At 40.5% G+C, this 14,955-nt stretch overlaps 1 protein-coding gene and 1 long non-coding RNA gene across 6 annotated transcripts in view; both read left to right on the top strand.

Moving 5' to 3' along the window:
* Nucleotides 1-9,880, top strand: part of LOC128895404 (regulating synaptic membrane exocytosis protein 2) — a 66,743-nt gene extending 56,863 nt beyond the window's left edge. For 2 of the 5 annotated variants that reach the window (XR_008461785.1, XR_008461784.1), the window contains exons 22-25: nucleotides 1,466-1,680; nucleotides 1,763-1,902; nucleotides 1,997-2,815; nucleotides 4,035-9,880. Coding sequence is in view for 2 of the 5 variants with exons in the window: in XM_054157953.1 (XP_054013928.1) it covers nucleotides 1,466-1,680; nucleotides 1,763-1,902; nucleotides 1,997-2,131; nucleotides 4,035-4,037 (493 nt within the window). In the remaining 3 variants the exon portion in view is untranslated. Of the gene's footprint in view, nucleotides 1-1,465; nucleotides 1,681-1,762; nucleotides 1,903-1,996; nucleotides 2,816-4,034 lie in introns of those variants that run through there. The other 3 variants (XR_008461783.1, XM_054157953.1, XM_054157954.1) reach the window with 3 other exon arrangements.
* Nucleotides 9,881-11,273: 1,393 nt separating this feature from the next.
* LOC128895423 (uncharacterized) overlaps nucleotides 11,274-14,955 on the top strand; it is a 125,283-nt gene continuing 121,601 nt past the window's right edge. The window contains exon 1 of the long non-coding RNA XR_008461788.1: nucleotides 11,274-11,394. This is a non-coding gene — a long non-coding RNA (uncharacterized LOC128895423). The remainder of the gene's footprint in view (nucleotides 11,395-14,955) is intronic.

Here is a 14,955-nt window from a genome sequence, read left to right as displayed (position 1 = left end):
AGACACACACAAACACAAACAGGCAAACATACACTCTCTTTCTCTCTGTATATATGTGTTACTGTCATTGCAAATCATTCTTCTCTACGTGGCAAGGAGCATTTACTATACGCGGTGACTAAGCCGATTCTACTGTCCAGGTTCCCTTGACTCTTAAATGTGTAACTACGTGTACTTTATCCTGTTTATACAGCCATTTATATTTATAGATCTACTTTACCCTGGAAAAAGTTGTCGTCATACTGACTATCAACAATCGTGCGCAGTGTATATAAGACCGTAGGTAGATAATTGTACCTGGTATTTATAGACTTCAGGTATACTTCGAGTCGATAAAATTTCTCGAAAATGTAAGATGACATATATAAGCGAAGTTTCACCGGCTCGATGAACGAAGCAACGATCACGTAACTCCTTGATTATTGGATGATCCCTTATTATCTGCTGTAATCGTGTCTCCTCTTCCCCACGAGCAATGATGTAAATTGTTAATTTACAAAATTGTGAACAGTTGAAGAAACGTACATATTTCCTACGTGTTAAATAGTCAATACGATCGCAAAGAAGTGAACACGCCGAGGCCTAGGCAACATCGACGTTTGATTTTAAGATTTTATTTCCTACACAATTTAGCTACCTTTCAAGGACGATAGGAGATACTGGTAAATAAGCCCAAGCGCGGCAAACATACGATTATTTATATGTACGACGAAGGCCGCAGTAAAAATTAACCTTAAACGTAAGTTAAAACCGTTACTTTCTCTCACTTATTTTGTATCGATAACGCATGAGTACGTAGAGTACGTTTAGCTGATTCAACGATAATTAAGTTGTACCCAATGGTCGAAAAAAAAAAAAAAAATATTGAAATGTATGGAGCGGAGACGTAACACAATTCCCGACGCGCGAGATTTTGAACTGATTATCGTTGAAAGCACTCTTGATATGATAGTTGCGCATAGAATGATCTGCATGCACCGACCGCCTGCTGTGTCTCCAACCTTACAATGTTCTCTGTACACTATATATTTACTCGCTACACCGACACACTTGCAGCGTGAGTTCTTCTTGTCTAAAACTGAATGAGGTGTGCTCTCTCTTTCCGCACTTCCGTCGAAGGCTTGCGAGAATAGTCCCTCGCTCCTGCGAAACGAACTTTTCGATAATTTTATTTTACCCCTTCCCATCGCGTTGGATCGCGTCCGAGCTGCCAGTAAATCCCAACGATTTCAATAAGTCACGGAAAATACGAACGTTTCATCTGTAAAAGTATACCAATGACAGTCGTAGTTCGTTGAGAAAATCGAATCATGTATCTTCGATACACGACGCTGCGAATCATGTTCCCCTTAAACGTTACTTCGATCCGACTAGTCTCGTTTCTTTTCCGTTTTCTCGACCCCCGCGAATTACGCGTGAAGAGATTCGTTGTTAATGTTAACCGTACGATTTTTGGGAACCGCAGTTGGTCTCCCAGTCTGCGAATGACAGGCGAAACCGGCCAGGTGAGAGACTTCATCAAAGATCTGGGACCTGGACAAGTGGTGGGAAGGCAAGCACTCGGTGCTCGGTGTCTAGGAGAGATTCAGCTCTCGCTGACGCAGAAGAAAGGCTACCTCGAAGTGGAGGTGATACGTGCCAAAGACCTGAAACCGAAACAGGGCAGCAAAACTATTCCAGGTTCGTTGCTATCGTTCGCTGTTTGACAAAAAATTCGTGGTTCGCGTCGGTGCGCTAATTTCGCTGGAAATTCTGCTTTCAGCCTGCTACGTGAAAGTTTACCTGGTCAACGGTAAAAAGTGCATCGCGAAAGCGAAAACCACGGCGGCTAGGAAAACGTTGGACCCGTTCTACCAGGAGTCGCTATCCTTCAGAGAAAATTGTCGAGGTTGTATACTACAGGTACGCGTTTGAACCGACAAAATCAATTTTAGTTTACTTTTTTTTTTTTTTTTTAGAAGATGCCTCGACATATGTACCTTTTGCGTGATTCCAGGTGACAGTATGGGGTGATTACGGGCGAATAGAAGGGAGAAAAGTGTTCATGGGCATTGCGCTGATCGTGTTGGACGAACTAAACCTCAATGAGATGGTGTTCGGGTGGTACAAGCTGTTTGGCGACACATCCCTGGTCAGTGGACCTCCATCCTTAACTTTATCCCGTCGATCCTCGGCCACGTCCCCAGAGTCCTTTAAAGTTTAAGCAAATGTCCTAGTTCTCTCTTTGCGTGTAACGAGACGTAGTTGAGACTATTTTGTAAGTAATTTCCGATAGAAAGAGAAAAAATGCAAAAAAATATTGTGTCCAACTTTACTCGCGTTAATCGATATCTTGCCAATTTAATTTCCAATAACTTTCGAATCGAAAGGTGTCTCGATTATTGCTTGTCAATTTATAGAGAAGTGGAAAGCGAGAGAATTCTTTTCGAATTATACCATTAATGCCGTTCCATTGTTTCCGGTAACGTCGTTTACGTTTGCATTCGAGAAATGATCGGTTACAAGCAACCATTGGGCTCTGAATACGATAAAATCGGTTCGTTGTGTAACCCGGGGGCCATCGTAGATGCGAGCTTGCGTGGTAAATCGAACAAGTGCGATCGCGCTTTTGGATAAAACGAGAAAAGTGTGTTTTATTTGCAAGGTGACCGCGAGAATGGGAAAAGTGTGAAAGGTCGTACGAGAGGACATGTCTTTCTAGAAACACCAGTAGCACATCACATATCATGTACGGCATATCAGATGAGCCACTAGTCTGTATGTAGACTAGATGTAGACATAGCGGCCATGTTCCCGGAGCGACAGATAGCTTTAGGTACGCACTGAGATCAAGGCATCGTTCCTAGATGTTTTTTTTTTGACAAATTTTACGCGGATAATCGGCGAACACATCCCACTCCGATCTGTCAACGAGTTTCGTAGCTTCAAAAGAGACCTAGGCATCGGAGATAGACAATATTTTTATGTAGATTATACGATGAACATCCTTTTATTCGTTACCCGTTAAAAGAAAAATTCAGCTGGAATTATACAATGAAATAGTTAATAGCGAACAAGTGAAGTTAATTCGGAGGAGCCTGAATTATCCGCGTGAAGTCTATGAACGTGTGTTGTTATAAATTGCCCTTGTGTCTACGTTTTACATTGAAATATCCTCTTGGCTTGCAACTTTCTCCGTTTGGTGGAAAATTCTTCCTTTCAAGGCACGAAGTGACGATGCTCAACGAGATCTGACTGCGCGTAGCACGCGTCGAGCGCTTATCGAAACTTCGTCGCTGCTTCTCTATGTCTTTAAAATTTGTGTTTTCTAAACCTCTGCTAAGATACACCTTTGCATCAGATTTTTCGTGTGCCTCCGTTCTCCGTCTGAATTTCTATACTGTTCAGTGTTTTCTTGTTTTTCTTTTGTTTCTTTTTTATTATTATTATTATTATTACTCGTAGACACGAGACTCTGTAGACACCCTGATGCTGCTTTGTTACTCGTTACCCTGTCAATCTCAAACTTTGCACAACAATGCACTCTAACGCTACCCCTTTTGAACGATTTCTATCCACCCCATGCAGAACTTTATCTCCATGATTTAACGATGTAGATGTCCTATTTTTTAGAGGAAAGCGGAAGGTAAGTTTCCGCAGTATTCGGAGTCTTCTGTTCAAGTTCTTTTCTATGTTTCACACACCAGTTCAAGGAAATTGTGACACAAAGATAAATCATGGCACTCGAAAAACTGCAATATACCTGCTCTTATCCAAAATTCTTACTTTGATTGTATACATACGAATCGTAGTTATATTTGCAGACGTGGGCAGACATTGTTTGGAATAGTGACCAAAAAAATAGTATTTTAAACTGTTAATTATTGGTGCTGCAGAGAGACCATTCTAATATGTACCGTACGAATGATGCCCAAGTCTGTTTCCAGATTTCTCTATTTCTCATTATTCCTCTTACGTACAATGTTATTTCTGTCTATGATTTGACAAGAAGCAACGGGCTATCGATTGACCTGTGGTTTTCGTTTCGTTTACAGTGAAACCGATACAACGGCACTCGATTCGAGATCGATGTGAACTCCAACGTGGTGTGCTATGAGAAAGGCGTGCCCGTACCGTGACACGATTATTTATCAATGTTCAGATGACACGAAATAACGAGGAACCAGTGAATTGGTGAAATCGTTCGCGCGTCGCAAATGAACCGATCGTTACGTACTATCGATCAAGATCAATGTATACGGGTGTGCAATCGCGAGGGATGTTTTCCAACGTATTTGTACATAACTTAGGACGCTCGAAGTGCTCTACAAATCAGTGACGATTTTCGATGATGATAGCGCGTCAAGAAATCCGAGCTCCTCCGAACTCGTTGTCAAGTTTTTAGCCAAGGAAAATATCATCGTCGGAGCGTATATAATTTATTGTAAATATTATAACGATTATATATATATATATATATGAATTCGCGATACGTATTGCGCGCAGATGTTTAAACGGACAATTGCCTTGATCGTCGCGTTTTCGTTACCCGGTTGCCCGACGACTTCAACCATCGGACACCGTATTCATTTTTACTACCACGATCGAGAAGTATGCGTCTCGACGCCCGAAGACTCGTCGAAGAAAATTCAGGTGAGCGTGTCGCGTTCGTGGCATCGGAATGTCGCGCGGCAACTTCGGGAACGGGGACGAATGTCGTGAATTAGCGAATTGTTGTTGAACGTTTAAAGTAGCCGTGTCAACTAGTTTGCGCGCGCGCGTGTGTGTACGTGTGTGCGAGAGATAGAGAGTGAGAGAGAGAGAAAGAAGTAAAGGAAAGAAGAAAAAAAAAAAATATGAAGAAAAAACGAAAACTTGCTAACTATATCGACTGTCATATAATGTGATTATGTTAGTTTTATTTAATTGTCGAATTTCACGACTCGAGTGTAACGCGTAAGGGGAGAGCCGTGTATACGTTTAGGACCTTATTCTCCAAAACTGCACTCGACTCAAAGCTCGTTTTTTGTAATGTGAATATTTCACTGAACGAACCGCCCACATACATTCTCGCATAGGAAGACACGGTGTCCCTCTCGGGATCTCGTCACCCACGGGACTCGTGGCGGAAACCGTGCGCGTATCACTGCTGAACAGTATATTTAAAAAAAAATAAAACAAACAAGAACGATGCTCGCTCACGATCGAGAGAGATGGAGAGAGAGAAACATACGTATTCGCAATCGATTTTATATCTCTTAATTCTCATGTTATGTGTTCGATCTTTGTCTGTGCATTCGGCTGGTCATTCGATGAGCATGCACGTGTACGCGGAACATCTAGCGATTAAACACTTGATTATCGAGTACGATTTCTTTCTTTTCGCTGATTGTGCTTGCAACATGTAAACGATTCTCTTAATAAACGGGAGGGGGAGTGGGAAACAGAGAAACCGTGATCTCCCGATGTTTACGCGTCGATGGAGAGACACGAGTACTTCTCGTTGCATAGGGACGATAGTCAGGTTCGCGAATCGAAACGCTTCGAATTAATTACGCTCTGCTTTTGGAATGCACGTCCTCGTTTTTTACGAATATTTGCCTCGCGAACGTCCTCTTCATCGCGAGCATTGGGTTCGTTCGCCTTGCATCGCTTTTCTCTCCTCGTTTGCCGCCTTTGAAAGGTACTCCTTGGATATTGATCGATGTCGCCGATACGATGCAATTCCCGATTCTTTATTTTTGTTTTTTTTTTTTTTGTTTTTTATTCAAAGCGTTCGAGAATCTAAAGTTCGTTATCACATTTAACTCGTGTACCAGAATGGACCGAATCACTTAGAGTTCTGTGAATAACTTGTTCTCCCAAGTGGCGTAGGACGCATCGATCAGTTTGTAAAACAATTTTACTATCGCGAATTAAAGTGCAGTATAATTTCTTCGGGAGTGTAAGTGAATCCAAATCGGTGACTTTAACGTCGATATCTTCGTACGATTTTCTTATTTTTGTCTTTGCACTCCTTAACGTTTGTTTCTGTCGCCACGCAATTCGTAAAAGGGTTTCTCCAAAATTAAATAGAGATATAGCGTGAGCAACGTTTCCGAACAAGGTTCTGAAAAAAGGGGCGATACGATGAAGAGAAAGGGACGTTTGTTTTATGAGGCGGGCAAACAGAGAACGTGAATTATTTCTAACCGGACGATCGATCGACCATTAGTATCGCGAAGCGTGTGTAAAAAAAAAAGGAGGGGTGGAGGGTGGGGGTTAGGGCGATATCTTATCATATCTATAACGTGCTTGAATTAGATAACGAAACATGCTGCAAGGTGAGGGAAAAAAAGAAGCTTTTTTACTCGTGAAAAAAAAAAAATAAACCAAACGTAGAGCTCTGTCAAACGAAGCGCGGTGACGCGAACTGTCGCGAGCAAAACGAAAAATTACTTATCATAAGACAATTTCTAAGTAAACATTTTGCAAGTGCATGACTTATATTAGTAGGCTCTTGGGACAATGAGAACGTAATTAACCAACACGCAGAATATAAACTCTGTACTAGTGGATAACACTCGATAAAAAAAAAAAAAAAAAAAATATACAAGACTACGAATTATGTAATACATTCAGTTTGTAAATCCGCCGGTTACTTGCGGCCGTAGGAGCTTTCGCGAAATTCGTTCGACGTCTCGAGTTTCATTTTACGTTACGTGCAGAATCCAATTCCGTTCTCGATTATACACGGTGTACCGTAAACTTCAAAATTTGAGTTCGACGAAAACCGAGCAGCCGGAAGCCGTGATTTCTTTTCTCAGAAGTTCGTTGCAATCGCGATGCGTTCGTTGGTGAATTTCGCGAAAAAATTTCGCGAAGGTCCTATTGTTGCAAACTGTTAACGCTTACAATATAACAGTATTGCATAGCCTATACAAAACGTAGGACTTTCATAACTAGTGACCGGTTTTAAGAGATTCTCCCCCCAAACAAACAAAAAAAAAAAAAAATAATAATGGAAGAGAGACGGGTTTCCTTTTTTATACGTATATCGATGAACGATTTAATCCAAAGAACATTAAGCGAACGTCGATAAATTCTCGTAGGAAATTTCGCTAGAAATTGCGTAGGAAACCGAAAATTACACACGGAACACGGGCCAGAAGTAAAGTGTAAAATAAAAGTGAGAACCAGCAAGCTGATTACGAAGAATGGTAGACGAGATATAATTACGATATTTGATTTAACGTATCTTTGATCTAATTTATACCTTAATTTTCTTCGCAGTTCCAACGATCGATTTGCAGTCGGAGATCTAAGCGACTTTAGTTCAAACGAGGACGGAACAAAATTGCGAACATCGTAAATGTCGAATGTACCGGGTATTCTGTGTAAACTGTTGTAAGGTGTCTTGCTAGAACGTAAGGAAGACATGGACTTGATTTATGCTACAGTTGGACGGCGCAGTTTAATTGTAGCAAAAATGAAATCGATTTCTTTGTTATTTTTTAACAAAAACTGCATGTAACATTTTATATAGGACACTCTGCATACGGTTCCAAAAGAATATTACATTGTATCGTGAACAATTGTTCGTGTAAGAAATAATTCTATACTCGGGACAGATCTATTCTGAACGAAACAACGAAAAAGTAGAAGTATTCGAACTTGGTTTCAAGTTTTTCAATTGAACGGTTTACTCGAAGCCACCTTTAGAAATACACGTTTTCCGTTCGGATCGATTAAGGCCAGAGAAAAACATAGGTATCTCGAATATCGGATAAGTACCGTTTAATGAAATACATTCCATAAAATTTTAAGCAATTTTACACGTAAGACTTAATTTAGGAATTTCGTCTGTATCTTCTCTACAGATCGGAGTTACTTTTACGCAATGAAACAGGGAATAAAAATATTTGTACGTAACTTTAAGTAGCTTTTCTTTCGATTGAGCACTCGATGTCCATAAAAATCCTCGAATACAACCGAAGGTGAAAAAAAAAAAAAAATTCTATCTAGAAGGAACAACGCGAAGAGAATCAAGGTATCACCCGTTGATTTTCATCATACTCTTGCCATGCCCATTTGTACATAGGCATGCTCAATCTTAGGATCGAACACGCATCGTGAATCACATATATATATACATATACATACAAATAGTATTAATTACGAAAACGAACAAATTAATATCCGACTTTGTACCTATATACTTATAATTAACGTAAAACGAAGACGAAGAAAGAGGTGGGAACGAAGACAAATTTCGGTGAATGTATATTGTATATGTAATAGATATGTATATGATATATGTTATCGAGGTATACGGGGAAGGGGGCGTATTACGAAAGAGGGGTACCACTTTTTGTCAAATTTAGAGAGCCAATTTAGGTTTTGCGATTACGATATATAGCGTGTGCGAGGCGGAACGAGTGCGAAAAAAAGAGTAAAAGATCGGAAAGGAAAAGAAACGGAACGACACACGGTCAACGATTTCTTTACAATGAAATTCATTACTCGCTTCGCAGAAGCGATCCAACGTAGCACCAAGCCGTTCCAGTGATCTAGCGTCGACCAGCCACGATCGATCGCGTCTTTGGATTTCGCCTACCTTTCAATTTTTCAAAAGCAAATCCCTGGACGAATCGAAAATCGTTATTCACGGACCTCAGCATTCCCGTAAACGTTTAAAAATCCGTCGAGTCGCTGGCGACGAGGTCGATCTACGCAATCGATCGTCAGATCACGCGAACACCGATCCTCGATACCGGGGGTGGGCATCTTTGTGCCCTTAGGGGTACGTGCGCCATCTTCTCGAGCCAGGTGCTAGTATATACAGCGCGCAACGAACGTCCGGGTTTTATTAAGCTGAACCAAAAGATTTTCTAGTCATTTTTCTTTCTGTCTATGTACTTTTTTCGACGAATGTTTAAATTATATAAAGATATTCTAGTTTTATGTTTTTGTATACTATTTTATAGTTCTCGAATTGCTCTTTCATATCGCGTATTAAAATTTTACTAACCGTATAATTACGGTAAAGTACACGCAATAATATGATTTAACCTAAACGTTTGTAACTTCTATTATTAACAGCATTAAAGCTTTGGCTTTAGAATGATTTCGTGTTCAGTTGGAATAAACTGTTTATACTTTTTTTTTTCTTTTTTTTTTTTAATTAATATTCTTCCAAAAGATTTTGTGACAAAGTATCAAGGTCTCCAATATTTTTAATTACAAAATTTGGCTAACAAAGTGTTAGTGCACGATGCGAAAGAGTAATTCGACATCTACAAAGTGAAGTGAAGTAGCATAAAATTGAAATGATTTTATTTAGTTTAACGGTTTGTTCAAAAAGAACGTAGAAGGAAAGAAAAAGAAAATCGGGAAATACCTTCGGTTGGCCCCAAAATTTTAAGAAAGAAACACGATGAGTTTGCAAAGGTGAGAAAAATGGGGGAGAGCGCAGGATAACACGAGCCAAGATGCGTGTTTTTCGTTAAAAGGAGGGAGAAACAGGCGGAAACGAACGACGAAATACAAAAGCGAAAAGAATTTAAACAGTATGATTAGACGACGTTTCGTGGGAACAATAGAACTCGGCCGAGAACTCCTTCGACGATTTCTTTTTCCTTTTGCCCTGGGGGAAAACGGACCACGATTGAGACAGAACCATCTGCGAGATCCTTGTCGCGAGACCGTTTTTAAAGATGATTCTGTGCCTATCATTGGTTCGGCCAAACGGTAAAAAAAGATGTTCCAGATGGAAATACAGCTGCGGTTCGAGGAGTTCACGGCACGGGATCTACACGGAACGATTAATATAAAGCGTTAGTGACTGTATCCAGTATAATATATCTGATAAAAGATACCCCGATGCCAGACATGGCGTGTGACAATAAAGTGATTCAATGATCTCGTCGCATTTCAATCGCAGCCACCTTTCACGATACACGGGCACACTTCTATATGCATCCAGAAACGCATACAAACACGCAGACACACACATAGACACCTTCATGCACCACGTCCACGTGGAACGCGAGCATACAAACGTGTATATTTTAACGCAAAAAAAGGAAATGGTTTTTTTGTAAAGTAACGAAACAACACCGCCGGTATTCAACGATCACGATGTGTAAAAGAAAGTATTTCATCGTTTTCCGATCACTCGTTAATCCACTGTTAATCGATAATGTCAGTAATATTTTTAACAAAATAAAACTACCTTATTCAAAGCTGTGAGACTTGGACTTCTTAGAAGGTGTTCAGAATCACGAGAATTTCCCTTTTGGTTCTTTTCTTTTCAAGTGACGTTAAATAAATAGGTGAAGTTAACGAAAGCTATTTCGGAGCAATATTGTTCCTCGAACAAACCATCTGCATTTTATAGATTTTTAAATATTATAATTTATTTTTAAAATATTTGTTGTAACATAATCAGTAGTAGAAGGATATTGTTGGATAATGTAGTGAGTATAATTCTAAGAAAAATTCATGATTTCAGGACGATAAATAATTAAAATACATCGCATCAAATAAATAAACGCATAAATAGACTCTGTTCATTTTTGTTTGATTTTAAATTTATTTTCTCAAAAAAAGTTCTCAAAAAAAGTAAAAAGGATAGCCTGCCATCTACAACGAAACGTTCAAGTTTGTCGTAAAATAGTCTCCTGCAATCTTACCGTGTCAGTTCAATTACAAAATTAATTTGATCATGATCAATAACGACCTTATAATTACACTAGAAACATTTTAATATTGAAATTCAGCTAGACAAATATTTTTCTATCGCGCTAATGTAAATTGCAGACAGTCCTTTTCACGCCTTCTTCGCTGGGAAAATAAATTTTTGACCATTTCCAGTATACAAATTAAAGCTTTGAAATTTCCAGATGAATTCGTGACTTGTTGTAATTAGTGGAATATAAAATTGCATAAACAAACGTAGAACATGCGATAACTGCCGTGCTGGTAAAAGGAACCGACGAATGGTACCATCTGACATCGGTAAAATGGTTACTATTTTACGACAAACTTGGGCGTTTTCCCGTCGTAGCGTTGACCAAAGAATCCGCTAGATGTCTATACCAGTTGCTATCCGGCGAGAGTAAAATAAACGCCATTTTAAGAAGTAAAAAGGAAATTAAGGAGCCTTTCACCCACTTCTACCGAAGGATGCACGAACAAGGTATTCCAGCAGACTTTACCTTAGGCTACAATTCATATTTTTATTCTAATATACTTACAACTTACGGTAAACGACAATCTTGAATCGATCTTTAATTCTTTATAACCTTTTAGTGGTCTGCTCTATACTTTATATCACGTCAAGGAGAAGGCCACCACTATCATGAACAGGAAAGGTAGCTCAACTAGAAAGACGATTAATAGTTACAACGTTGAAGCTCGGCGAAGGTACCAGAGGTAAGCGCGAACTTCTAAAACAAGCGGCACAACGCGTCGCGTCACGCGGTTTCGCGTCTCCAGAAGTTTATTACCGTAATCCCGTGGCGTCGATAAGCCCATTACCACGTGTCCCTACCGATGCTGTGTAATGTATGCGCTGGAACGTAATAAAAATCGACTTACACGACCGGCTGGCTAGCTCTCCGTGCATGGACGCGTGTACGAGGCAGTTCTAACGGGCGGCACCGCTTTTAGGTGTCGCTAAAAGTTTAATCAAAGTCAGATTAGCCAGAGCCACGGAGAGACGGAGGCTGAAAGGGGGGGGGGTGGGGGGAGCGGTCGGGGTCGGGGTTGGGGCCGGGCGTTTTATTAAACGGGACTTGATTAGGGGGTTGTCGGGATCCTTTCAGAGTTTGTTTTCGACTGGTTTCCACGGAGGCGCTTTCATTACGCCAGTTTCGCATAATTGACACGATCGTTTAGCAAGCGGGGAAAAAACTCGGCCACTCCGTCACGGACTCTGTGTTCCATTGTCGGACCGGAAATTACGGATTGTTTATCTTCGGCTGGAATCTCAGGTTTCTCTGTTCTGGTTTCAGGGCCTTGGCATCGTTGGCTCTTGCGTTCGCAGCCCTGCGTTAAAGTACACTTAAATATCCCTTGTATCAGGAATTTGATGATTGTAGCTCTTTCTGGAAACTAGTCATCTTTGTGATATTCATACTATTCTTCTTCTAGCAAGATTGATACAATCCGGCAGGGACTGCCGTCTCGGCGGTGGTACGGGGAGCGACGCCCCCGCCGTACCCGAGTCACCACACGCACACATACACAGCCACACATAAATCTCCGCTCAGAAATATGTGGATTATTTTATTTATTTTTTTATAAATGTTTTCGATATATTGATCATTCTGTCTGAACTTTTCTATCTAAACGATCCCATAGTTGGACTATAAAATTGAATACGACACTCGAAATATATAATATTATTAAATGTTGTTAAATACACATCTGGTATAGAATTTAATAACAAGTTACTTGTATAGTAATAATATTGATTATTAATAATTATTAATTATTCACTGAAGGGAGTAAGTGTCTACATTTTTATGAACGGGGGTGTACAAACTCAAAATTTGACACAACATTCTTGAAAATTGTATCTTACGATACATGCGATAGCCTGTTTGTCCAACATTCCTCGGCATCATTTGTTAGGCATTTGTTATTACTCCTTTCGAGGTCCGTCGGTAGAGGAAAGAATGGAATGGCGCGTATAAACTCTAAAGGAGAATCTAGTAAAAAATATGCGAAGAATCTCGAGAGGGTGTACGCGTCGAAGGAGACGAATGTCACGGGGGGTCGGCGTAACCGCGCAATAACAACCCTCGGGAAGCCAGGGCAGAGGTTGACGCAGTGCCTGGCAGTGTTTACGTCGAAGGGTCTACGCTCGACTCCGCCTTCCGCCCCCGTATGGCTTAACGCTAATGAATCTGATTTGCATCTGATCCCGACCGATCTTCGATCCACCCTCGACCGTCCCGCCGATGGATTATTTAAGGATGCTGCCCTGCGTCCTACGTGTCTGTGATTAATTACGTGAGATCTGTTCCAGCCGGGCGTCGTTTACACCAAAGATCGCTAACGTTTTATACGAACTACGGATGATGGATAAAATCGACGCGTAAAGCAGGGTTTGTCATCGCCTTGACAGTACCATCGACTTGAAATATCAAAGTAAAGGTCTTGGAAGTTGCCCGCAAAAAATTCGGCCCATGAAGGGTTAACAATTCATTTATTAGTTACTTAAATTTTGATATTTGCTAAGTTGAGAATAGCTGAAGAAAAGTTGAGAAAATATACTGTTACACGGAAACGATCATGACACTCGTTGGATGTTCGTTCCTAATTTGAACAAATGGTTTTAGATATTCGAAAGGTCCGCCAAATGTTTACAAATAGCCAGCGTCAAGGTTAACAAATGATTTTGATTAAAGGAACGGGTCAACGATCTCCGGGTGTCGCCTCGGTGGAATATCGCACGAACGACAGTCCCGTGGCAAATCGTTTCCGTGACAAACCGTCGTTTAGTCGACATTCTACAAACGATGCCGCTTTATACAAATTTGTCCAGGAGCCGATAAAAATAATCGAACGAAACGCGCTTGGAAACTCGACAGACTTTTTCGAAATGTTTTTTACCTATCTCTTTCGGGATTTAATGTTAAAGATAAACGTGACTCGCTGATGAATTAAGCGATGCTAAATGAATATATTCTTTCCAATAATGAAAACTTTGGATTGGGTGTCCTGGAGGAACAGGGAGCAAAGCGTCGATTCTGTCCCGAATCTTTTAAGCGTTCTGCGTCTCGTTGAGCATTGAGTTACGATGGAATAATTAGATAAAAGTAAACCACGCTCGAATTTATGTTAGTTGGGTCCGTGCATCGGAATCCTCTATCCAGGAAGATTTACGTAAAAGATCCACCACGATCCTATGGGATTCGTTACCTCTTTCCACGACAGGTTCGTGTTTAATGGGCGGGGTGCTCTCCGGATACTTTCACGCTGCTCCGCCTCCGACGCGATCGCGTTATTGCTCAAACACGAAAACTCTCCGCGTTCCTTTTTATCGTTTCAACGTCGGAAAAACGTAGATACCCGTGTATTTTCGAGGTTGGAGGAAAGAACGAAATTGTTTTCAAGTTTTTCTCTGCTCGGTCAGGCGTGGGACGTGGCGTAGAACCGAGCAATTACGAGAGACAGCGATCTCGACTCGGGGGTAATTAACGATGTTGTTTACCGGTTGCTTTCGAGCTCTACGCGAGGAAACGAGAAATAACTTTCAACGAGGGGAATTAAAGAGTTTAGCTACTTTCAGAAATACAATGCGTCGTAACGTTGTCAGGCAAAACTGTGCCAGTATGTTGCACGAGCAGGAATAAAAAAAGGAATGTTATATCGATCACGTTAGAGCCAAAGCAGAGCCTGAGAGTATTTTCCTTTCTAGAGCGTCGATTTTCAGATGCTGTTTTAGATTTGTAAGAATTTTGTTATGGGGTATACTCGTGCTTATTAATATTTGTTAAATATGCACGATTTATTTTTAATACAAATAATGAGAGTTAAACTTAACCTTATGCACTTGGATTCCTGTTCGCATATTTTGCAACAAGATGGTGCAGAGTGCAAAAGGTTAATACGAGTGATATCGTGTACATTCCTTTTTTTTTCAACGAAACAAGTAAACCCCAGGCTCCGAAGCCCTAGAAAGTTAACACAGCCGATCGTTTCACATCGGAATTTAATTAAAAACGGGTTCATATTACAATGTTGCGAGTGTTCACCCTGTCCCACCCTGTTTTTCATTTATCGTTCACCCTCGGTAGACTTTCGATATTAACGTACCGCAATGACATCGGGGATCAGCAGCACGTGCTACTAGGTAACCACTCGAATTACAAGCGACGCTATGAAACGATGATTTAACGTTTCATTAAATTTTAACGCGAGATTCGCGAAAGGGGTTTCATGAATTTTTTACGTTTCCGTAATTTAAGGTTCGGTAATTTGTAG

The sequence above is a fragment of the Hylaeus anthracinus genome, unplaced genomic scaffold, assembly GCF_026225885.1.
Source record: "Hylaeus anthracinus isolate JK02 unplaced genomic scaffold, UHH_iyHylAnth1.0_haploid 5, whole genome shotgun sequence".
NCBI lineage: Eukaryota > Metazoa > Arthropoda > Insecta > Hymenoptera > Colletidae > Hylaeus > Hylaeus anthracinus.
Note: the sequence above shows the minus strand (reverse complement) of the source record. Positions and strands in the feature narration are given on the sequence as shown.